The following is a 26,233-nucleotide window of genomic DNA, read 5'->3' on the forward strand; positions in this document are numbered from 1 at the left end:
TAAAAATGTACAGTCGGACTGTTGTATAAATGATGATCGGTGGAAGTTGGTGGGTTTTTATACGGGTATCAAATATTTACTGGGTACGCTCCTTCTTGCATTTCTTGAGGTAAATAAAAATACCAGGGCAGAAGCCGCAGGGCAAAGATAAAGCATTTCGCACATCGCTGTCACGTTTTGAGAAGGACTTACCAAGCCCCCCTTCTATTTCTCACTAGGTGCCAGGATGATCATTCATATTTCACTTTAACGTTCCAAGTAACTATTAACGAGCCCGTTTTGCAAAACTCGCCCAACGACGTGTAATATGGGTTTGTTAAACAATTCCACGTTGAAATTTACACAAGGGGCTCTTTATAATCCCTTGGGTAATCAATCAACGTCAATCATAACGGCCATCAACGTATAAGCCCCCTGGTTTAAAGACTGGGATAATCTCCCCGAACAAATTCTAACATATCCCAAGTGCACAGGGAGGATTTACTAAACAGCGAAACATAATTGACAATGGAAAGGTTGATGACTTTATTTCCTTGTTCCTCTCTTGTTTTTTTTTTTCATTTGACAGTGGATAAATAACTTAATGATTTAAGAAAAGTTGAACAAAATTATTAACCCTCTGTAGTAATATACAATCAATGCTAGAAAGTAAAAAAAGTGCAGTCCTCCATGTGCCACAAATAGGCAGAAGCAGTGGAGGGGAGAGAATATTTTCAAGAAAGAATACTCGCACCTATGCTGAGGAACATGCTAATGCTTCATAACCAAACTAAATGAAAACGGGATCTATACCCAAGGCCATTCAGATAACATTGTCATACTAGTCTGGGGAAAACTTATACCAAATCTCCTCAAAAATGTGTGGTGATTAGTGACCGTTAATCGATATTTATTTAGAATTAGATTTGATTGAATATATGAACTATATTGCATTGTATACATTCACTTTTCCACATCCAAAATGTAATTGTAATATGTAAACAATGTTTGTAAATCCCAGGCCCTGAAGATGATCTGAATAAAGATCGAAACGTTGGCACGATAAAGAAAATGTTTTTCTGAAACCTACATCACACCAGGCCACTCCTCAAAAAGTGTAATTGCATTTACATAAATAGAAACACAAGGGCTTCTATAATAAAATATTTCAGCTAAACAAACGAGGTTAAATATCTGGCGATAATCTTTGATAAAAAATTAACCTTGTTATTTCACCTACAGCACATCATAACAAAATTAAGATATCGCCTATGACCACCAAAAAAGTCATTAAATAAATCTATGAAAATTTTGCGACTAAAAGCCAAAATAGCCCAATGGCTACGCCAGTAATAAGACCAAAACTATTGTATCGCTCATGATCCGGAACTCAGGGATTTTTTGTTCAAGCCCAAAATATGAATAATCAAACTCTATAAGGAAGAACACCTCGGTCTTTCAAACATACATGCCATCAACGCTTTTGTCTTAAAAAATCTTAAACAGGTTTAACTGACAAAAAATACTAGCCAAGCAGCTATCAAAGGGTAGTATGGAAAAAATGATATCAAAATTGGTCAGTGGATGCATACAAACTTTCCAAAAGACGATCTGAGACCATATATATGCCCTGAACCTATTCTTGGATAACAATCAATTTACAGAATTCTACATCACAGAAATGATCCAAAAAATTCAAAAGGAGAGATGAGCACATTCTAAACATGCTAAACACAGTAAGCTTGTGTTAAAACATCACTCACCAAGACTGGCAAATTCACTGCTATAGTTAGAGAGGATTAAACTCCGAGGAAGATACGTCGGTCACAGGCACCTGAGAATACATCTACATAACAAGGATATATTCAACGATGATCCGATTTGTAAGATATGCAATGAGGAGGAAGAAACAGCCACACATATCATCTTCGAACGCCCAGCTACTGCCCAATGAAGACATAACCTGGTATACAAAAAAAACCCAGGTTAGAAATTGTAACTAAGACTAGTAATTGTAAACTAGTCAGCGCTCAGAGGGCTGCTCTGCTGGCGGTCACACAAGCATATAGAACTGTATCTACGGACGCCTTGCTGGTGATGGCTGGCAGACCACCCCTCGACCTCCTGGCACGAGCAACGTGTGCGACGTGGGAATTGCAGAATGGCTACACCCCGTGCTTGCCCGTTAGCACAGTTAGTGAAGCAAGGGCATGGATGATTGAAGAGTGGCAGCAAAGATGGAATACCTCCATCAAAGGGAGGTACACTTACAGGCTACTACCCAGCATCGAAAGGAGACTGGAGATGAAGCATATGAAAGTAGACCACTTCATCTCGCAGCTGTTGTCAGGCCATGGAGACTTCGCCCACAAACTGCATTCCTTTAACCTAAGGCCAGACCCATTCTGCCATTGTGGGCATCACGAAACTGCAGAACATGTCATGCTAACATGCCCCAGTATCAAGTAACCCGCGAAAGGTGCATTCTAGAAACCAACACGCTGGCTGCTGACATGGACAGTTTACGAAGTTCCGGCGGGGAAGTGAGCCTCGACCGCTAGGCGATGAAGACTAATGATCTCTATCCAGGGCCAAGGAACAGACTTGCATATAGAAAGACCTAGCGGTTAGAAATTGTAACAAGACAGTAAATGATCTAGTTTCCTCAGAAGAAAGGGGAAGTCATTGCACTGAACTAAGGATCTAGAAAAGTACAATAAGCCAGAAGGCTACAGTGCATGGGGAACAAAAAAACCCAGTTACTACTATCCATCAATCACTCCTAACTGCATAGATTTTTTTTTCATCTTCATAATATTTTTTATATCCTTATATTCTAGAAAATGAATTTTATGTTATCAATAAACATCGAACAATCTTAGTAAATAATATGTTTAAAAAAAAATTATATCTACTTCTCATACAAGAGGACTTAACGTTTACCTACCTTTCTGGTATAGCAATAACTTAAAATATTAGGAAATGTATAAAATACCATTATACAATTTTTGAATTAATCCAATGCATTTTGTAATTGATTTTTCATAAGATTGTTGTATTATTCTATAATTTATTGATAAAGAAAATAATAAATAATAACTTTAACGATTTACAGCTCGAAATCAGTGTGGAGATTTGAATTACTTAATTACCATAGAATAGATGCATTATATCGATACGATACACAATTGCCTTTGGGATAGTTGTGATCTATCACTGCTATTATCTTATCTTATTATTTACCATTAACTAGAATGAGATGCGATACAACAAATACGTTTTTAAACTTTATACAGAATTTGAGATGGTAAATTTTATATTTTTTAATTTTGTGGGTGTATCGTTTATGAAATCGAAGACATAAAAAAAAATAGTTTATTTTTTCATCTCCAACCTGTCTATAACAAGACGATTAATATAGGGGTTTGAAGCTAAATGAACGATGGGTCATTGAGCATTGTTCGAATCAATTGGCCATGTTTTGAAATTTTACAAATCTGTCATGTATTTCTTTTTAAACATACATTTTATAGTTTTAATAATTAATAATGTTGTCAACTTACTAGTTTACCTGTTGGTTGTCTAGAAATATGCTCAACCGTTAGTGCAAATAGGAAAACAGTGGGACACGTCGGACTGGAGGGTAACGAACGTCCGGACGAGGCGGCGAAAGCCACCTTCCGTATCGGACCATCGCGATCAGGCTATCTGACGGCACAGCTAAGCACGCGGTGAAAAACATGATAATTCGAAGGTCTGCGAAGTGTCGAAGTAGATGGCCAAGGGAGGAAGTTGATGTAAGACTTTCCCTCATCATCGTTGCTATTAAACACGTCTGCTGGAAAAACATGATAAAAAAAAGATGGCAGCGTCAGTCTGTGGAGCCGTCGGAAATGCTTTTGCGAGTCAAGAGCACGACGGTAGATGGCCGTCAGAGAACCTGAGCAGGAGAAGACGAGGAATCGTCCTCACACGACTGACGTGGTTGACACACGGGCACCTGCCCTTGGGCCAAACCCCGCGCAGGTGCTCCTTATGCAGAGAAAGGTTGCTCGATGTGTCCCACATAACAGAGCCGTGTCATGCCTTGGCTCCATACAGAGAGCGTGTATGCATGCAAGAATGGTTCTCGCACACGGTAGCGAGTTTCAGGAACACCTGTTCCGCCTTTTGGGGGAATTTGGAATTTTTTATTGTATATAGAAGTTAAGTTATGTGTTTAGTGTTTCTGTATCTTGTATGAGTGAATGTATTTGTCGATTTGAATGGGGAGGGGCTGATGGCGAAGTAGTTTCTCCATCGCCTATCAGGCTGTGTGTATGACTTGGGCTTATGGCGGAAATTTTATAAAAATATCCCATCGACCCCAATTTAGATTAGTTTATTATAGGGAACAGGTAAATGTAGGAATATGGAGTACACCATCTACCAAACAAAATGAGTGCGATCAATGTATGTTGGTGTGAATGGGGCTGATGGTGAAGTAGCATCTCCATCGCCCCTCATGTTGCGTGCGTCTTGGGTCTACGGCAGAAATATTTTAAATTATCCCATCGACCCCAAATTAAAGTAGTTTATTGTAGTGAACAGGTAGGTGGAGGTATATCGAGCACTCCATCTACCAAATAGTATGAGTGCGAACAATGTATATAGGTAGGAATGTATTTATTGGTGTGAATATAGAGTGTGTAGCGGTACTGTGTTAGTGCTTCGGTGCTGAAAATTTGCAATGGTAAATTTGATATTGGTTAACTTGTGGGTGTATCGATTATGAAATCGAAGGCATTAAAAAATAGTTTATTCTTTCATCTCCAACCTGTCTATAACAAAACGATAACCACAGGGGTTTGAAGCTAAGTCAATGAGCAATGAGTGCATGAGCACGCGAGCAGCAAGCAATGGGTCAATACGCATGTTTTGAAATTTTACAAATCTGTCATGCATTTTCATTGAAACATATATTTTATAGTTTTAATAATTAATAATGACGTCGACTTACTAGTTTACTTGTTGGTCGTCTAGAAACCGTTTGTGCAAACATGAAGAAAATTGGGAAAAAATGTTTTGTACTTCAGTTTAAATTGTTTGCCAATTAGCAGACTCTTAATTCTATTTTTCATTGAACATTTATTATTTTGAAGTACTGGCCAGGCGAATAAGCAACTGGTCGAGATGGAAAAGGCTCAAAATTGAAATAAATAATTTCCAAGGAAAGTGGTGTTTGAGTCGACATGGAGAGGCTAATGGGGCCGAGTAATGAGGTAGTTTGTGGCGGTTAACAAGGTAACAAATAAGAATAGAAGGCTGACAGAGTGTCGTCCATCCTTATGAGACTATGTTCTTCACCGTAAGCCTGCCTGAAAGCTCAATTTTCGCCGGGAAAAGTAAATTAGACGAAAGAAAATGCAAAAATTACAAAATGTGACTGCATCTTTCCTGACTTTTGGACTTGGTTAGTATTGTTTCTTTGTATATTACGGAGTTGAACTAGACGATATTCAACAGACGTCTATTTTGTGTAATTCGCTAATTCAACTGTTGTCTGTCAATACTAATTGACTAATTGATTAATTGTAAATCTGAGAAACAACTGGAATAGATCAAATCTGATCAAATTGTTTACATTAATCCGACAATTACGTGTTCAAGACAACTTAGGGGGCTTTCAAATGCACAACCTATAAACTAGGGTGATACATGAACGTTTTATCGGAAGCATAATTTTTAAAGACAGAAAATACGTTAATTCTATATAATGTTTATCAATCATAACTGTCCAAGCTTGTTTAAACACGTTTGACCCAACGAAGAAGTTAATTCTGTCACTAAACATGGATAGCAGTTTTGTACGAAATTTTTGTCATATCGAGAAATTGTTGTGTATAATAAGTTATAGCCACTGAAGGATTAGGAAATTATAGAATTGCTTTATAGTTGTTTTTGAGCTATGCATTTAACTACATACATTTACAAAGTAGGAATGGAAAATCATGAGAGGTTTACAAAGTTTTGATTAATCATACATAAGTGCTGCAATGTAATGCTTGGTCATAAACATCCAATAAGACCAGAAAAAGTAAATATTTATTACAATTAATTAAGGTTTTTTGGTTGAGATAAAAAAGTCAATGGCACGAGCGGGATTCGAACACACGACCTTCGGCTAGATACGCCGCTGCTCTACCACTTGAGCTATCGTGACCTCGATCCACTCGGACACTAACTCCCATCTCAACCCCACCTTTTGAATTTTCCCTCCTTTTTGCCATTTTTCAAGAAGATGGAAAGTTAGTGTCCTAGTGGATCGAGGTCACGATAGCTCAAGTGGTAGAGCAGCGGCGTATCTAGCCGAAGATCGTGGGTTCGAATCCCGCTCGTGCCATTGACTTTTTTATCTCAACCAAAAAACCTTAATTAATTGTAATATATTAATTGGTCAAGCGGACCACGAAATTAGGGAATTTAAGTAAATATTTATAAAAATTCTACTGTCAAGTCCTGTCATCAATTCTTCAGTTGTTACAATGAGTACAGAACTGGCAAAATATTTGAACTGTCGTGTATGCTGATGAGACTGTAAAAGGCAGTCTTTGCTTTTTCTTTTTTGAAAATACAAAGAATCTGAGATCACAACTTTTTTCCCGATGAAGTTCTATCCGTTTAAGTTCTCTACTCGACCGCATATTTCCCGACAAATGATCGTAAGGTAGAAGATATGTATGTATAATATATATAATACAATGCTTTTTCACCCTGGGGATTTAACCCTTAATGCTAGATATACAGATTTGTTAATTACAGAGGCGTAATCATGAATGACAGTATAATCAAGATAAACAATAGGATAAAGTATATCTAGTGGGCTTGTATATATATGTGTAAGTGCAAACTCAGACCATCTTATTTGCCAGCCCTTGCACATTGAAATTACTGGCTGTGTCAATGCTGTTTTTTCAAGGGATTAGCCGTTTATAAATTTTAACTTTTTTCATAAACAATAAAATGTTAATCTACAAAAAAACTATACATTACAACTTTCCATGTATTTCGTTTTTACGAGCTTCAATTTATTAAGGGTGTTCACTTGTTTTTAGTACGTAATGTAAGCTTGGTGTTGTTGTTTGTTTGGTGTCGTGTTATGAATGAGATCAGTTCATAAACAGCAAGTCCATCCGTCTATGGGGCCGAAAAAGGGAAATTTAAGCGCGAGATAAGATAAATAGAAGCACTGAGTTTACCGCCAGGCCAAAGTTTTAATTCGGTATAGCTAACTGGCATACGTATCACAGCTTTTCCCTTCCACCCCTCTACCATTGAACTTGGGGCAAACAGATTAAATTTACAAATGCGGTTCTAGAAATGAAACGAGATACGGCAGAATTCGCTGTAAAACGTTTCGCCTTTGGTTTTGCAAGCGGCAGTTTGGAAATTGTACAGACTTTTTTCTTACTTAACTGGGGTTTAATTTCTTATATTTTTGTATTACATTTAAATTTATACCTTGTTAAACATGCCCTTTTACATAATTTATATTCTGGACTTCAGAACCATTTTAAAAGTACAAAAAAACACGAAAATTTCAACTTAAATTTTTCGTGGTCCGCTTGACCAATTAATATATTGGGTTGTCCGGAAAATAATGCAGGATTTTGGTATTAAACAAAAAAAAAGAAACTAGTTACTTTAAAGCAATGTTCTTTAATCAAAATAATTTCCCATNGAGTAATCCTGTAAACGTAAACAGAATATTTTATATAGATTTTTTTTAATGAAAACTTAAAATCCTGCATTATTTTCCGGACAACCCGATAATTCAATTAATTAAGTGACTGACTTTTTTATCTCAACTTAAAACTTTAATTGATTGAATGTTATTAACTGGTCAAGAGGACTATGAAAAAATAGTGAATTTAATGAATTAAAATGAAAAATACTTCACTAAAGCTCTCCGTGGCCATTTCATTTGTCGCCGAGAATCCAATCCGATTACACATTTTAAAAATGGCCAAAAGGAGGGAAAATTCAAAAGGTGGAGTTGAGATGGGAAGTTAGTGTCCGAGTGGATCGAATTCACGATAGCTCAAGTGGTAGAGTAGCGGTGTATCAAGCCGAAGGTCGTGGGTTCGAATCCCGCTCGTGATACTGACTTTTTTATCTCAACTTAAAAAAAACCTTAATTAATTGACTCAATTTTCTTGTTCACTATGTTTATTGTATCTTTTTTATGTGTTTTGTTTGATTTTTTCGATTAAATTTTCTGACAATTAAATTGAACGTTCTAGAAGTGTGCCTTCTTAAAGGAAATTCAACCTACTTTTCAATGCTTTTATTGGATTTATATAAAAATGAATAGTTGAAAAGCTACGAGTAGTTTTACAACGAAAACGGTAGATAGTTGAAAAAACATAAAATGTTGAATTCTGCGAAATGGTTGAGAAACGGTGCATAGTTCATACTGACTTTTTTTGATGCCTTTGAGGTGTTTAAAAATAACTAGGTTTATTTGTAACGTATGCTTATTCTATTAATTTTAATTCAATTAACCGGTATATTCTTGTTAATTGGATAAAACAAAATTGAAAATACAAAAAACCGGTACATTTTCTGAAATTTGCTGGTCTCTAGGTTTGAAAATAGTAGTTTAGAATCATCATATTATCTTTTTCAATTTGCAAAAAAAAATTCAAATTTCTCGTTACTAAAACGCTTATTTCACGAAGATTTATAAGTTTAGTATTGTTCACATCTTATTGGATTTTTAACGTAGTTTTCAATGGTATCAACAGATTTGTTCAAACCCTTTTTTTAAATTTTGGAGTTATTATTGTTTATTTGAAGCAAGGACGTGATATGTTAAAAAATCAGGAATAATAAATTAAAAAAAAAAAAAATTTAAATGAAAAAATGAAGGAACTAAAAACGTTTTGATTCTTAAAACCAATCCGTCAGCCACGGTTTTTTCATTCATTTAATTGGATGTAATTTCTCGTAGTTAGAAAATAGTAGTTTAGAATCGCCAATAGTATGTTTTTCAACTTTGAAAAAAAAAATCAAAGTTCTCGTTACTGAAACGCTTATTTCACTAACGTCAACAAGTTTAGTATTGATCACATCTTATTGGAAATTTAACGTACTTTTCAATCGTATCAACGGATTTGTCCTAAACCTTTTAATTTCGAGGTATCATTGTTTTTAACTTTGAAAATTTTTTTCAAAATTCTCGTTACTAAAACGCTTATTTCACGAAGATTTATAAGTTTAGTATTGATCACATCTTTAATGTTAACGTAGTTTTCAATGGTATCAACAGATTTGTTCAAAACCTTTTTTTTAAATTTTGGAGTTATTATTGTTTATTTGAAGCAAGGACGTGATATGTTAAAAAATCAGGAATAATAAATAAAAATAATTTTAAAAAATTGAAATGAAAAAATGAAGGAACTAAAAATCTTTTGATTCTTAAAACCAATCCGGCAGCCAAGGTTTTATCTTTTCGTCCATCAATTTCTTAACCATTGAAAAAAGTAATTAAAAATGAAATTACATTCATTTAATTGTATGTAATTTCTCATAGTTAGAAAATAGTAGGTTAGAATCGCCAATAGTACGTTTTTCAACTTTCCAAAAAAAAATCAAAGTTCTCGTTACTGAAACGCTTATTTCACTAACGTCAACAAGTTTAGTATCGATCACATCTTATTGGAAATTTAACGTAATTTTCATCGTATCGACGGATTTGTCCTAATCCTTTTAATTTCGAGTTATCATTGTTTTTCAACTTGGAAAAAAAATTCAAAGCTCTCGTTACTAAAACGCTTATTTCATGAAGATTTATAAGTTCAGTATTGTTCACATCTTATAAATGTATGTTAACGTAGTTTTCAATGGTATCAACAGATTTATTCAAAACCATTTTTTTTAATTTTGGAGTTATTATTGTTTATTTGAAGCAAAGACGTGATATGTTAAAAAATCAGGAATAATAAAAATAAAAAAAACTGAAATGAAAAAATGAAAAAACTAAAAACATTTTGATTGTTAAAACCAATCTGTCAGCCACGGTTTTTTCTTTTCGTCCATCAATTTTTTAACCATTGAAAAAGTAATTAAAAATGAAATTACATTCACTTAATTGGATGAAATTTCTCGTAGTTAGAAAATAGTAGTTGAGAATCGCCAATAGCATGTTTTTCAACTTTAAAAAAAAATCAAAGTTCTCGTTTCTGAAACGTTTATTTCACTAACGTCAACAAGTTTAGTATCGATCACATCTTATTGGAAATTTAACGTACTTTTCAATCGTATCAACGGATTTGTCCTAAACCTTTTAATTTCGAGTTATCATGGTTTATTTGAAGTAAGGTCGTAAAATCTTAAAAACTTAGATAAAGTGAAATAACTCCGAAACTGTTGAGATTTGGACCATAGTAATAAGGATTTTTTGGTTCCTTTTTGAATGTAGAATCTAAAGGCAAAGTTTGTAACACTAGAGTCAAACAACCTGTATGGTGTAAACCAAAATTTGGATAAATGATATGTATATTATTGTTTTGTAGAGCCCTGATAAAGACTGAATGTAGTGTCGAAAACTTGGCAGAGATATAACAATACCTTTTAATTTTATCCTGATCCTCAAGAAAACTCGTCAAACTGGCTGGTCGATAACTACACTGATCATAAATACGGAGGATAAAATTCGAATCCGAAACATTTCATTTAACCGATATTACTCCTCCTAGCCACTACTTTCTCCGGTTTTAAACCTCGCTGCTGAATTTTTGACATGTATTTTTAATATTTGGCAAAACTTTTTTTGCAGTTTACGCCATGACTGCAAATTGTTTTTGGACCGTCAGGCACATTTTGAACATTCCAAACTTCAGTCAATCTACTTCACCCCATTTGCATTGTCGTTTATTACGGCTCAGTAATAACGATTAAAATGACACCAAGATTTTATTTATTTCTGTCCGCTAAATGTTAAACAGCGCATTAATTAGTGATTGATGATGTTCAAACGTAACGACCGAAAAGAGGGAACATTTGTCCATTAGTTGATGGTAGGCCGATGTGAGATAAGGCATGTCACAGCTCCCGACAATTGGCTCTTCTCTTTGTTCCTCTAATCTCCTGCTGGACAAAGGCCTGTCCACTTCCTCCTAGACCCCCTCGAAACTCTTCGCACACCCTATACACTGACACTTTTCCTTTTCCCTTTTCAGCCCTATAGTAGGGACTTTGTGTCGTTACGTTAGATTGGACGTACAAAAGGAACCTCTTAACCTAATATATAAAATAACATTATCCGTCTAATTGAGAAATTATATGAAATTGTTTTACAGACTGACGTCGAGGTACAATTTACAATTAGTAATTTATATTGTATTTTGGTTTCAGATATTTTGTGACAGTGGCGAAGAAAAATGAACTGGTATTACTGCGTGATAGCAGCTTTGATTCAGCTTGCCAACTCGGAAGGTAAAATAAATATATTATTTTTATTTCTGAACGCTGTAAAACATTCTATTTTTCATCAGCTTATTTACTATAGAAGAATTGATAATTTATTAAATTCAGTAGTTTTGTGGTCCGCTTGACCAATTAATATCTTTCAATTATGTGTGGTGGTGACCGTTAATCGATATTTATTTAGAAATCGTGAGATGCGGTCTGGTGTGATGTGGGTTTCAGAAAAACATTTTCTTTATCGTGCCAACGTTTCGATCTTTATTGAGATCATCTTCAGGGCTCAAAGTGTTTGTCTTCTGTGTAAGAGTGCCCCACTCTCGACACGACACGCAAGAATGGCACAATTACACAGAAGACAAACACTTTGAGCCCTGAAGATGATCTCAATAAAGATCGAAACGTTGGCACGATAAAGCAAAAGTTTTTCTGAAACCCACATCACACCAGATCGCATCTCACGATTTCTAAATAAAATTTTTTCAATTAATTGAGATTAGAAAAGTCAGTGTCACTAGCGGGATTCGAACCCACGACCTCCGGCTAGATACGCCGCTACTCTACACTTGACCTATCGTGACTTCGATCCACTCGGACACTAACTTCCCACTCAACCCCACCTTTTGAATTTTGAAAAATGGCAAAAAGGAGGGAAAATTCAAAAGATGGGGTTAAGATGGGGAAGTTAGAGTCCAAGTGGATCGCAGCCACGATAGCTCAAGTGGTAGAGTAGCAGCGTATCTAGCCGAAGGTCGTGGGTTCGAATCCCGCTCGTGACACTGATTTTTTATCTCAACTAAAAACCTTAATTAATTAAAAGATATTAATTGGTCAAGCGGACCATGAAAACTAGTGAATTTAATAAGTTAAATGAGGTATATCTTTACTAAAGCTCTCCGTGGCCATTTGATTCGTTGCCGGGAATCAAATAGATTACACGACATTTGAGAAATGGCAAAAAGGAGGGAAAATTCAAAAGGTGTGGTTGAGATGGGAAGTTAGTGTCCGAGTGGATCGAAGTCACGATAGTTCAAGTGGTAGAGCTACAGCGTATCTAGCCGAAGATCGTGCGTTCGAATCCCGCTCGTGACACTGACTTTTTTATCTCAACTAAAAACCTTAATGAATTGATTTATAATTTATATTAAAATATTTCCACTTTTAGTGAGTGATTTTTCCTCTCCATAATAATCCCATGAATAAGGGTTTAATTTTTAACCTCTGCTAGTATTGATTATAAGTTATTTTTATACGTATATCAGGTTGAAATAAACCGAGCCAAGAAATACGAAATCTAACCCTAATGAGGTCATCAGTTCCCTACATGTTTGTTACCATATTCCTCCTTTTTCAAGTCAGGCCCTCATGAAGCTCTATCTTTGTCGTTCGTGAAGAGCACTTCAAATATAAGGTGTTTCCATGCGTGTGAGTTGTGCATTTCTTCACTTTTATTACTCTTCCGAAGAATTTTTTTTTGCTTCCACTTTTCAGAGTTACCGAATTATCATTTTATTACCGAAGCCTCAACCCATCGTGGAACTTACATATATTCTTTAAACCTGCGGTGACCTGTTTCGCACATCGATCAGCTTTTTCATTCTTTCAATTCACCATGTAACTTAACGCATTGCGACTCCATTCTCCACCTAAAACCCTTAGAACTACCCGCTAAGACCCCTAATTCTTTCGAGAATCGCAAGGTAGCTGCGTCAGTTTTGTTTTTGAACTGATGCCACATTATTGCCCGGGCTTATTATTAAAGTAATTTTTTGTATTATGTTAATACCGTATCTTCCTGTGATGTAAAGTTCCATGGTCACTCCCATTCCTTTGCTTAATGGAAGCTGGTCAGTTTGATTTATAATCTTCAGTGTGTTAAAAATGAAAAACCTACTTACATATATAAAAAATAAAATATAGATCTGATAGCTATAATATAAACACTAGATATAAAACTAAGCAATTACAAATTATAAAACATAGAACCGCAATATTTAAAAATGCATTCGCAATTAAAAGTGCTAGAGTGTTTTCAAAATTACCAGGTGAAAGTCAGAATTGTAAAAAAAATTATGTTTAGAAAAAACTTTAAAAAAATATTTTATATCAATAAAAAATTTTCTCTCTTTTTCCTCAATTAAGTACAAAGATTGTCATGTTTATATGTTGATAATTTATCTTTTCAGCTGTCACTTAAGTTTATAATGTTAAACCTTTACAAATGTATATTGTTAGTTTTTTCTCCTGATAGAAGTTACGTTTGGTATTATTTAAAGATTACTTTTTAATCATTAGAGTTCGTGGTCCGATTGACCGAATTATGTTTTTCAATTAATTAATCTTTATATAAGTTAATGGTTAAGATAAAAAATTCAGTGTCACGAGCGGGATTCGAACCGTCGACCTAAACACGCCGCTGCTGTACCACTTGAGCTAACGAGACTTCGATCCACTCCTAAAGGAGGGAAATTTCGAAAGGTGGGTTGAGATGGGAAATTAGTGTCCGAGTGGATCGAAGTCACGATAGCTCAAGTGGTAGAACAGCGGCGTATTTAGTCGAGGGTCGTAGGTTCGAATCCCGCTCGTGACAGTGAATTTTTTATCTTAACCATTAACTTATATAAAGATTAATTAATTGAAAAACATAATTCGGTCAATCGGACCACGAACTCTAATGATTAAAAAGTCGAGGGTCGTAGGTTCGAATCCCGCTCGTGACAGTGACTTTTTTATCTCAACCAGTACCTTATATAAAGATTAATTAATTGAATTACTTTTTATTTTGAATGTGCTAATCCACTGAAAACAAGTATATAGCTTGTAAAAGATAATTAATTTGTTCAACTATGTTGTGCATATTAGATTGAGTACAGTTTATAAAATCATGTTGCTGTAATTTCACTTTAAATGTAAGAATGGTCCTAGAGACCAAACCTTGAGTGATAGTCAAATAAAGCGATAATCAATCAATCAATCATTCTCTATCTATCTTTCTATCCGTATATGTGGTTGTATGTCTATGCATTTATCTATCTATATTTATATCTGTCTGCACGTCTATCTATCTATCTCTTGAATTACTTTTCTTTTTTACTTTCCGATTGTCATGTTAATTATTCTCATTTCTTCTATTCTTAAAATTTACCTTCATCACTTGAGGCTCATACGTTTTATGTTAATTGTAACCGCCTGGTCGTATATTTTGAGACTGTTCTGCTATTTTGTACTTGTGAGCCTATTTAGATGTGTCCAAAAACCTTTGTATTTTTGGCTAGACGTGTTAAAAATTGTTTTTTCCAAATTGAAATAAAAGTTGGTAAAAAAGGAACAAGAACAGACTGACTGAGGATAACAGGATCAATAGACGTTGAAATAATCAGAAATCTTTAATCTTTTTCTTCTTTTTAATTCCCTCTCACTCCCCTACTTTCATTAAAACGCTTACTTTTTCTAACCATCATATTTCTTTTTGGAAAGGCCCGTTGTGGTCTTAAAATCATCATTGCTTTAACAAATATTAGATATCATATTAACGCGTCAAAGTGCATGCCTAAACTCCCTTTTGTAAACGAACAAATGCAATATTGATCATTCGCCTCGGACAGGATTAAGGCCGAGAGAAGAGCCGATTAACAGAAGTTTAGTAACTCTGATTTTAATCCGTTTGATACGATCAATTATTTAGACATCCCCTGAGCCGTAGGATTAATGCATTACCTGCTAGATGAGAAACATATTTTCATAACGACTCATCACAATTTATTCAAATACGTATTTAATTACTGCAATATACAAGAACTACAATGGAATTATAAATAAATGTATTAGCCAACATTAACGAAAATGTATGGTGATTAGTGACCGTTACTCGATAATTATTCAGAAATCGTGAGATGCGGTCTGGTGTGGTGTAGGTTTAAGAGAAAAATTTCTTTATCGTGTGCGGGTGTTCCTCAGGGAAGCATACTTAGCCCTTTTCTATTTTCCATATACACTGCAGATATTCCTACACACGTTAACATTTCGACACACACATTCGCTGATGATACAGCGATTCTTACACGCAATTCGGACCCCTCAATAAACACTCAACACTTACAACAACACCTGAATGAATTAACAATATGGTTCACAAAGTGGAGAATAAAGGTAAACCTAACAAAAAGCACATAGATCAATTTTACCTTACGTAAAAATGTCTGTCCTGCGGTGAGTATGAATGGAACTCCATTGCCTACCACTGACCTTGTGCGTTATCTTGGACTTTTCATGGATAAACGACTGACTTGGAATCCCCGTACAAGACTGAAAAGACAGCAAACAAACCGACGTTATAAGTTGTTAAAAAGACTACTCGACTCACCATCAAAATTAGACCTTGAAAATAAACTTTTAATTTACAAGACAATGATTAGACCTCTCTGGGCGTACGGTTGTGAAGTGTGGGGCTCAACCAAGGATTCCAATTCCCAGCATCTGGGAAACAATCCAATCTAAAATTCTCCGTCAAATTATAAATGCTCCTTTTTACGTTTCAAATTACACCATCCATAAAGACCTACACATCCCGTTTGTACATGGACTGATCAAAACCCGATATAAACAATTTCATCAATCACTGAACACATACAGTAATTTATTCGTACGAAATTTATCACTTCCAACCCTACCTGAAAATCCTCCAAGACGATTGAAGCGATAGTTGCCCCGAGACCTTCTCATTGTGTGAAGACTGAACAAGTTATCAGTGTGAAGGAGTGTTACCACTGGGCAACTTCTCCTGCAAGAGTCTCAAATGATAATTCAACATATACGAACATATTTACTTAATACATCACTTTTAGTTGTAAATACCAAATAAATGTAATAAATTTTTTTTTTATCGTACCAACGTTTCGATCTTTATTGAGATCATCTGCAGGGCTCAAAGTATTTGTCTTCGGTGTAATTGTGCCATTCTTGCCCATGAGAGTCACTTTCAACACGACACGCAAGAATGGCACAATTACACAGAAGACATACACTTTGCGCCCTGAAGATGATCACAATAAAGATCGAAACGTTGGCACGATAAAGAAAATGTTTTTCTGAAACCTACATCACACCAGACCATATCTCACAATTTCTAAATAATTAACGAAAATACGTGACGCTAACTTTTTTTTACAGAAAATAAATAAATCTACCATAAATTGGTATGATAAATTATGCAGGCATCACTAGGCAATCATGGACATTCCCAAAAATATTTTTTCCAATAGAAAAGCATGTATTTTATTATTATGTGCAGCAAGAGGCACAAGAAAATTTATATAATTTTATTAATGAACATTACGCAGAATAACATTTCTTTTTTATGTTTCTATATAATAATGTGTTTTTCTCTTAAAAATGATTTTTTTTTCTGTTAATTGAGTTTAGATAGTTAATTTTTCAGGCTTAAAAGACTGAAGTATATCATTTTTCTTATACCTAATAAACAAAGCTGATCTTAAAGCACAATCCAAATTGTATTAGAACTCTCGACAAGAAACAATAAAAGCCAGGTCAAACATCTTCCTCCAGAAATTCCAAAGCGTTCATTTAACCTGGTTAACGTTTCATTAAAGTTAATATGTGAAAATGTTCAAATATCTTTCTTATTATCTAGGCCAATTTTGGAAATTTACAAGGAACGGATGAAAGGAGATAAAATGTTCAAAGCGTTCAGTAAATGACTTGTGCATATTAATAAAATGGAATCATTTAGAAAATGCTATAATCAAATTTTTCACTTCAAATAGTGCGCGCTCAATAATAAACTTTTATGTTAATTTAAACAGCCAACAAAGTATCATCGCAAAGGCTATTGATATATTAGATTTATATTTAATTTGGCTGATGTTCTCTTACGTCGTTGGATATAAAATCCTCCTATTCCCGGCTACAAATCTTTTTTGAAATCAGTCCTTTGTTCAGAATTTCGAGGAAATGGTAAATCGGTCTTTCAATCTTGAGTAAACAGATTTAGCGATATCGTATGCAAACTAGTCACCATTAATTTTAATCTACGACTGATGAGCGCATCTAGTGACTTGAAACCTTTTTGTGTCACCCGAGTCATTTTCCTTGAAGTTATAATATCCAGGAGTGTCATGAGTGAACTCCCTTTTCATTTTTTTTCAGACAGTAATTGGTCATTTTAAATGATTATTTGGAGATCGTGAGATGCGGTCTGGTGTGACGTAGGTTTAGAAAAACATTTTCTTTATCGTGCCAACGTTTCGATCTCCATTGAGATCATCTTCAGGGCCTGAGATTTTTATACATTGTTTAAATTATACAAATACATGTAGGATGTAAAAAATGTTTATAAATCCCAGGCCCTGAAGATGGTCTCAGTAAAGATCGAAACGTTGGCACGATAAAGAAAATGTTTTTCTAAACCTACGTCACACCAGACCGCATCTTACGATCTCTACAAATAATCATTAACTATCGGTCACTAAAGACCACACACACGGTCATTATAAAGTTGTTCATTTACCGATTCCTTTGATAATGATAAGATGTCACGATGAAGAAGTTTAATCTCGTCACAAAAGTTGAGTAGAAAGGGCTTAAATAGGACTAAGTTGACGCGGGACATATGTGTGAAGGGACTAATGAATGGCAAGAAGCTTCTTTAGTTGACGTACCATTCTAATCGAGTAGGTCCATGAGATTCATTATTTCTTTATCTTTCGAATTAATACGTTGACTAGTTTTGTTCCTTCTTCTCTGCACTTGTATTTCTCTACAGTCATCTTTCTTGGTGATAGATCTATATATTAAAAGGGCGTCTAACGAGGTCTTCGGGCAGGAAAGAACGTTCTTCTAAATGCGAAGGTTTTGACATTTAAAATCAAATTCTTATCAATTCTTTAGAATCAAATTGTATTTTAGTATGCTTTAAATAGTTAAAATAGAGAGGGCAGATTTCGTGTTAAAGTATCAGGAAGTGGAACATTAGCCCAGATTTGCTTTATATCCTGGCAGAAAACAAAGACGTGGTTCGAAACATTACCATCCTTGAATGTAATTCTTTTGTCATCCAACCACCTTTCGTAAGTCAAAATTTATAAATTTATTGCGGTCTGACATGTTTAGACGAAAATGGGATAAAATGGGATTACAGCATGTACTGGTGTTGTTAGTAAACAAGGAGACTTTCATCAACTACCTTTATCAAGAAGACGTTTGACCTCCAGGCGTAAACATCTTGATAAGGAGAGGCTTGCACTAGTGAAAAGACCGCACTCCGACGAAATAACCCTTTATCACCACCCGATCTAAAGCGGCAGCCGATACCAGCAGACCGTTCATGAATAAATACGGAAATAAAGTCACATGGACAAAACCGAAACGGAAAGATCACAAAACCATCATCTCCTGAATAGAACTAAAAAACTGTAAGCAGTGTTCCAAAAATTTGAATAAACGGCAGCAATTACACGAAACGAACTGTTATCACGGAGTCGATCTGTTCACAGGAACTTTTTTTTATTTTTTACATATTTCAATAATATTTATGAAAGAATTATGTAAATTGAAAACTGACATTTGTGTGTGGTGTTTAGTGATCGTTACTTGATGATTATTTGGTGGCACTCTCTACACGACAGACAAGAATGATACATATACACAGAGAACAAACACTGTGAGCCCTGAAGATGATGTCAGTAAAGATCGAAACGTTGCACGATAAAGAAAATGTTGTTCTTAAACCTACGGCACACAAGACCGCATCATCACTGACATTTGTATTGCCAATGGAAATCTTACAATCTCTCTCTCTTTCACTCACTCTCTCTCTCAATCTCTCTCTCTCTCTCTCTCTCTCTCTCTCTCTCTCTCTCTGTCTACATAAATTGGATATATTTTGTATTGTATAATGATGTAAAAACCACTTTTCACCGGTGCTCAGAGCAAAGAGTCAGGAGAGAGGGATTGACAAGCATTTTCTAGCCTTTTCAGCATTTCTTCAACTGAAGTTTGGGTTTTGATTCTGTGAAATGCTGTTTTTTAAATGGTCCCACAGAAAATAGTCAAGTGGATTTAAATCTGGTGACCGAGGAGGCCAAGGGGTCCTATCCACCTATTGCAGAAGGTACGATTCAAATAACCTCTTACCTTCAACGAATCCATCAAGCAGGAGAATCATTCTTTGTCGTTGTTGCAGAGGAACATCATCTAACAGTGTTGGTAAAACCTCCCTCACAAAATTGAGGAACTGAGCACCATTTTAATTATGTCCGTACAAATAATGCCCAATTAATAGTCCACACCAAAGGTTTATACTGATGATGACAAAAGTACAAAATTCTTGGATTTTTCTCTGCTCCGTTTGAAAATTCCAACGTTTTAGTATGCCATTAGAGGTGAACTTGGATTCATCTGTCCATAGGATGTGTGGAAGAACGTTTTCTTCAGCCTCCCATATCGGCAAAAGTGCAAGAAACGTTATTCGCCCTGTCATAATCAGAGTCCCGAAGTCCCTAGACAAGATGAGAGCGATGGGGTTTAAAACTGTAAGTCCACAGTACGTTTCTAATGTTATTTTTCGAAAGACGTAAAACCCTTCCAACATTTTGGATTTGTACATACAGTAAAATGTGTGGTGATTAGTGACCGTTAATCGATATTTATTTAGAAATCGTGAGATGCGGTCTGGTGTGATGTATGTTTCAGAAAAACATTTTCTTTATCGTGCCAACGTTTCGATCTTTATTGAGATCATCTTCAGGGCCTGGGATTTACAAAAATTGTTTACATACAACAATTACATTTTGGATGGGGAAAAGTGATTTTATACAATGCAAAATATATTTTTTTATATATTCAATCAAAGTATTTCTACTCACTCAAAGTGTTTGTCTTTCGTGTAATTGTGCCATTCTTGCGTGTCGTGTCGAGAGTGCCAGTGAGATTTTGCTATTTTGCGTTTATATAAATTGGATTTGGAAGGGGTGGGGAAGGATGTCGGTATAGAAAAGACATTTTTGTATAAAGCGTCGGCTTCTTTGAGGTTAAAAGAGCCGACGAAGAGAAAAAATGTGTTGGTAATGGTTCGGTAAACAATGTTTGTAAATCCCAGGCCCTGAAGATGATCTCAATAAAGATCGAAACATTGGCACGATAAAAAAAATGTTTTTCTGAAACCTACATCACACCAGACCGCGTCTCACGATTTCTAAATAAATACAGTAAAATATTCAGCACTTCGTCGAAATTACGCTGCCGGTTTCTTAGTGTTGTAACTGCGACTGATCCGTACCTACTCATATTGCGAGCAGCACGGATAAACGTTTAGTGGTTTACTCTGGGACCATCAGGAATTATTTGGGAGTACAACTCGTGTGCACGCGCGCACTACTACCTACATCGATAAATCAGCCGTACATATCAACTCGCTGTTAGGTGTTCTTCGGTTCATTTTGAATAGAATACTGAATATAACGACTAGGCGCTATTGTAAAAATTATTTACTTCCTGGAATTAAGATTTGCTCTTATAATGCAAGTTTGACAAACAATGACAGAATATAAACAATAAAGCTAATTAATGTTTACTTTAGTGAAGAAGCAAATTATTGAAAGTAGCAACAAAACAAACAAAATGCGTTTTTTTCAAACTTTTTGCTATAACTTTGTCATTTGACCCATTTAAAATCGAATTGGACCATAGTTCTCAGAGTAAAAAATCCTTCAAATTCATTTTCAGGATGTATAAGGTCGAATTTGAAATTTTGAAATTGAACTGGGCATGGTGTACGCTGTTTAATTTTTCTTCAAAAAGAGATAAAAATTTGAAACTAGCCTAAAAACTGTTAAACACTTTTATTTTTGAAAGCAACATTGGTTCAAGAGAAATTCAGCCAGACAGTGTGACACATACAGTGTCATCTAAAAATGACACAATGTATAACACAGGCAGAATTCCATATTTAAAATTTATTTAAGTTATTTAATTTTTTTCTCGGCAAGATTTTTCGAATATTTCATTAAAACCGGTGATCTACTAGTGATCAAATTCATTTTAAAACTATTTTACACCAAATATGAGAAGTGACTGTGTATAAATAATGAAATTTACAAGTTTTTTAATTATTTCCATTTAGTCAATAAATGTCGGAAAAATAATTTATCAATAATTTCAATAGAGATGGTTTCAAGTCAAGAGAATTACTTGAAACCGTCCTAGTTCTATAAAGCTATTTTTCACTTAAAAATTACACATCTGCGTGTTTACATCCGACTAAATTATACTATAACGCCTATAACTAAATGGTGGGTTTCTCAGTCTTACCACATCTTAACTTTAACCAAATAAATTATCTAACAGACACAAGCACCGTCTACCCTTTATCGATTTGCCTTGCGGCCAGGAAATTAACAATTATCTGCCGCTGCAACGCCCAACAGCTTCGCAACAAGGGCTGAAACGATTTAAACATTTCCTTCGAGTTTGTCTCTTCAGGAAATAATTGTTCGAAGATCCTATGACAATTACGAAGCAACTTTAGGTTTTTTTGGGTATTTCTGGTACGAACTTTGAAATTTGGTTAGGAAGATGAATGAGCAGTATGACCTCACAAAAGGGTTATTTCCTGTTTAATTTATTTTACTGAAAATTGCACATTACATTGTTTCTGGACAAAGGGAAAGAGGACAAATCTTTAACAAATATTAACTAAAAAAAATTTTGAATTCCAATTTTTTTTAAACCTATTTGTACCATGTGTACTATACAGAATGACTTCAGAATGAATAAATAATGATTAATAAATAATAAATAAATGAACAAGTTTTTTTCTAAAAAAGATATTTTGTTTTATTAATTTCGCCTCAAAACCATGAAAGGAAAATCGTTGGTGTTGTGGTTTCTACTGTGTCGACCAAATTTACGTTTGGATATTTAACAAAGGAAAAGGAGAGCGTGAAGTAAACCCTCGTGGGAATAAGATTTAGTATCAATTCCCTCAACTGGTACCGCTCATGTTTTATTTAATGCCTTCCTCTGAGTAGCAGTAAATAAATATTTATATTTGAAGGCGGCTTAATTAAAGTAGACAGGGGGATGTCTATTTCTAAAATGTACTCTGTATATTTAACAAGAAAATTATTCTTATTAAACAATCAAATTTACGAGCCGTTGATTTTTCCTCTCCATTCCCTGATTCTACCATCGGGAAAAATATTAGTTTTTGAGACCATAATGTATAAAAGCAAATAAAAAGAGAAAGCCAGTAAAATGGGCTGATTTAAAATTTAAAGACATTTTCTGGATAAACGCTCTCTGAAAAAGATTACGTACAGAAAAAATACAAAAAAAAAAAAAAAAAACTACAGCGTTCACTTTTATTGAAATTTCGCAGAAAAAATGAGAGCTTATTATTTAATGATTAATATGAGTGAACCCCAGCATAGCTCATAGGATTTTATTTGTGATAAATTCGAAAAAAGCATGGTTTTCACCATTTTATTAATAATTTTAATGTGTGATGATTAGAGACCGTTCATCGATAATTATTCAGAAATCGTGAGATGCGGTCTGGTGTGATGTAGGTTTCAGAAAAACATTTTCTTTATTGTGCCAACGTTTCGATCTTTATTGAGCCCTGAAGATGATCTCAATAAAGATCGAAACGTTGGCATGATAAAGAAAATGTTTTTCTGAAACCTACATCACACCAGAACGCATCTCACGATTTCTGAATAATAATTTTAATATTATTTTCTTATTCATGTCAGTCATAACATTTGCTCTTAATAATTGTCTTAAAACTATTTTAAGTGTAGGAAAAAATATATTTACTGAGTGGAAAAATATTCATACATTAAAAAACGTAATGAAAATATGTATTGTGTTTTGTTTATTCATGAAAAATGCATATAGGCTCTGTAAAACCTTTCATAATTTAATTGTACATATAATACAAAATTAATAATACCTATCTATTCGAATTACAAAAATTTTTTTAACATACCCAGAAAAGTTCCTGCGTTGCGTTCAAATGATAATTCACTAGTAAAAATGACTTAAAGTTGGTATTTAAATTTGGAGGACTGCTTTGAAAGGTTAGAGCGTCCGTCTCGTAGTTACTAGGCTAAAGATTCTGGGTTCGAACCCCAGCATAGCTCATAGGATTTTATTTGTGATAAATTCGAAAAAAAACATGGTTTTCACCATTTTATCAATAATTTTAATATTATTTTCTTATCCATGTCAATCATAACATTTGCTTTTAATAATTGTCTTAAAAACTATTTTAATTGCAGTAAAAAATATATTTGTTGAATGAAAAAATATTTATTCATTAAAAAACGTAATGAAAATATGTATTATGTTTTGTTTATTCATGAAAAATGCATATAGGCTCTATAAAACCTTTCATAGTTTAATTTTACATATATTACAAAATTAATAATAAATATAAAAATGTAATTTAGATATCATAGACTAACTTATAGATTGTAACACTTACAGTTCCATGAAACATTTTTTTCCTTGGTATTACATAGCCAAGCCATAAGACTATTATGGTACCTCAGACCCGAGGGCATGTAAATTAATTTGATTGATTGTCAAGGGGGGTTGATTGTTTGGGTGATTGTTATGATTTGATGGTTTTTTGTTTAATTTTTGTCGTAATAGCTGAAGAAGAAGAACGGGCAACACCCCAGAATCGTTCCTATAAATAAATAAAGAATAATTTTTTTATCAAAGTGTGTGTTTTAGTTTTCGTCAGCTGTGAAACAGAGTGTGTTATGAGAAAAAGAAATTATAAAATTGTTCCATTGGACCACAGCCCTGATGGTCGTTAACGTAAGAAGGTCGATTATTACCACCTTACTTTGATTTTTATCATAAAATAATCAAGCATACGTTATTTTTCATCATAACCTCCCGCCCTGGAAATACTTTATTTTCTGTCCGATCAGTTGGTTTTATACCCCGGCATCCCAAAAATATAATCGGAATGGTACTCCTAGGTATCGTTCAACTGCTCAATATTGAAAATCACAGGGTGGTAGGTCAGAACTTTAAGGATAATCAAACATTACTAAAAACTACTGGCAAACCAGGTAACTTCGGTTGGGCGATAATAACTAGCATACAATTGCCAGGAATTTGGAGTTGTTATTTTATTGAGTGTTTATTTGCGCTGAACTTTTAATATCCCAAACATTAAAGATAATTACTACGAAAAAAAAGCCTAGAAATATCTATGAAATAAGTAATAGCTTACCAATTTGAGGTTATTGATTGTTTTATAGATTAGGTTATGGAGAAAAAATTTATCATGGTAAGTATTTAATGGTAGCAAAGGATTGATTACAAGTAATCAAGTTATTTTTTTATTTAAAAGTACAATGTAATAAAAGATATACAAGTGGTATTCGAACCCACGACCTTCGGCTATATACGCCCCTGCTCTACCACTTGAGCTTTCGTGGCTTCGATCCACTCGGACACTAACTTCCCACCTCACCCCCACCTTTTGAATTTTCCCTCCTTTTTGCCATTTTTGTGTAACAGTGTAATCTATTTGATTCTCGGCGACAAATGAAATGGCCACGGAGAGCATTAGTGAAGTATACTTCATTTTGCTTATTACATTTTATTAGGTTTCGTGGTCCTCTTGACCAAATAAATTCTTATTAATTAAATATGACAAGCGGGTGGGGTTGAGGTGGGAAGTTAGGCGTCCAAGTGGACCGAAGTCACGATACTCAAGTGGTAGAGCAGCAGCGTATTTAGCCGAGGGTCGTGGGTTCGAATCCCTCTCGTGACACCGACTTTTTATCTCAACCAAATCCTTAATTAATTGAAAAGAATTTATTTGGTCAAACGGACCACAAAACCTAATAAAATGTAATAAAGATGTTTATGTGCTCTTTCAAATTTAATACAAACATGTTATTGGTAGAGAGAATTCAAAACGGTTTGCGAATCGGAATAAATGTTAGCTCGTATTCCGTTCAAAACTCAATAAAGTTAGTCCAAACGTATAAGAAAGGTTTTGAGGAAATAAGGGAAATGGGATGGCCGCCATCAATCTTGTTACACCGCGTTTCACGACTCCAACCCTATTGGATCCCATTTAATACAAGAAACAAATAAAGTCAAAACATCACTTTCGAAGTCACATCCTGTCCGTGAAAAAGCGAGGGCCATTTTCCGTCCGTGGGACTTTGTATCCATCGTGGTGGAAAACCAAGTTATAATTACCCCTATTCGGTTAATTTTGAAACGAACAGTTCCAACTGAAAAGGGACGGGGGCGGAATGGCAACGGGGTAACACATGCCGCCCGTCGTTACAACAGGGCCAAAGAGTTAAATCATAATATTTCATCGGAGGTACAAGCACGAGGCAATTTATACCAATGGTTTTCGAAAATGTACAAACATTCCTTGATTATCCTCAACTCTTTCATTACAAAAATCGTCATCTCATGTTTACAAATCTGAGAACATAAGTAATGAGGAACTAAAAAAATACTTATCAAAGAGAATTGCATGCTAATCTCTTTGTTACAATTAGTCGAATGCCATAATGTTAATTGGCCTTAGAACGGATTATGGCCGGCAGTACAGCCCATTATCAGAAAATTATTAAATCTGAATTTAATCCATTTTGTACGTTCAATTAATTCGTTATCCTCTTAGTAAAAGGTATTAATTATTATGCATATTTAAAGAAAATATGTTTATATGTAGTTCTCCTTTTAAAACACTAAATTAAATAAAGGTTCATTATATTTT

At 34.6% G+C, this 26,233-nt stretch overlaps 1 protein-coding gene across 3 annotated transcripts in view; it reads left to right on the top strand.

Annotated features, from left to right (window-relative positions):
* LOC106672627 (Ig-like and fibronectin type-III domain-containing protein 1) overlaps window positions 1–26,233 on the top strand; it is a 383,279-nt gene that overhangs the window by 202,832 nt on the left and 154,214 nt on the right. For all 3 annotated transcript variants that reach the window (XM_014404191.2, XM_014404192.2, XM_024227216.1), the window contains one exon: window positions 11,377–11,457. In XM_014404191.2, the coding sequence (XP_014259677.1) occupies window positions 11,403–11,457 (55 nt within the window). In that variant the 5' untranslated portion in view covers window positions 11,377–11,402. The remainder of the gene's footprint in view (window positions 1–11,376; window positions 11,458–26,233) is intronic.

The sequence above is a fragment of the Cimex lectularius genome, unplaced genomic scaffold (genome assembly GCF_000648675.2).
Source record: "Cimex lectularius strain Harlan isolate CLEC.00 unplaced genomic scaffold, Clec_2.1 scaffold152, whole genome shotgun sequence".
Lineage (NCBI taxonomy): Eukaryota > Metazoa > Arthropoda > Insecta > Hemiptera > Cimicidae > Cimex > Cimex lectularius.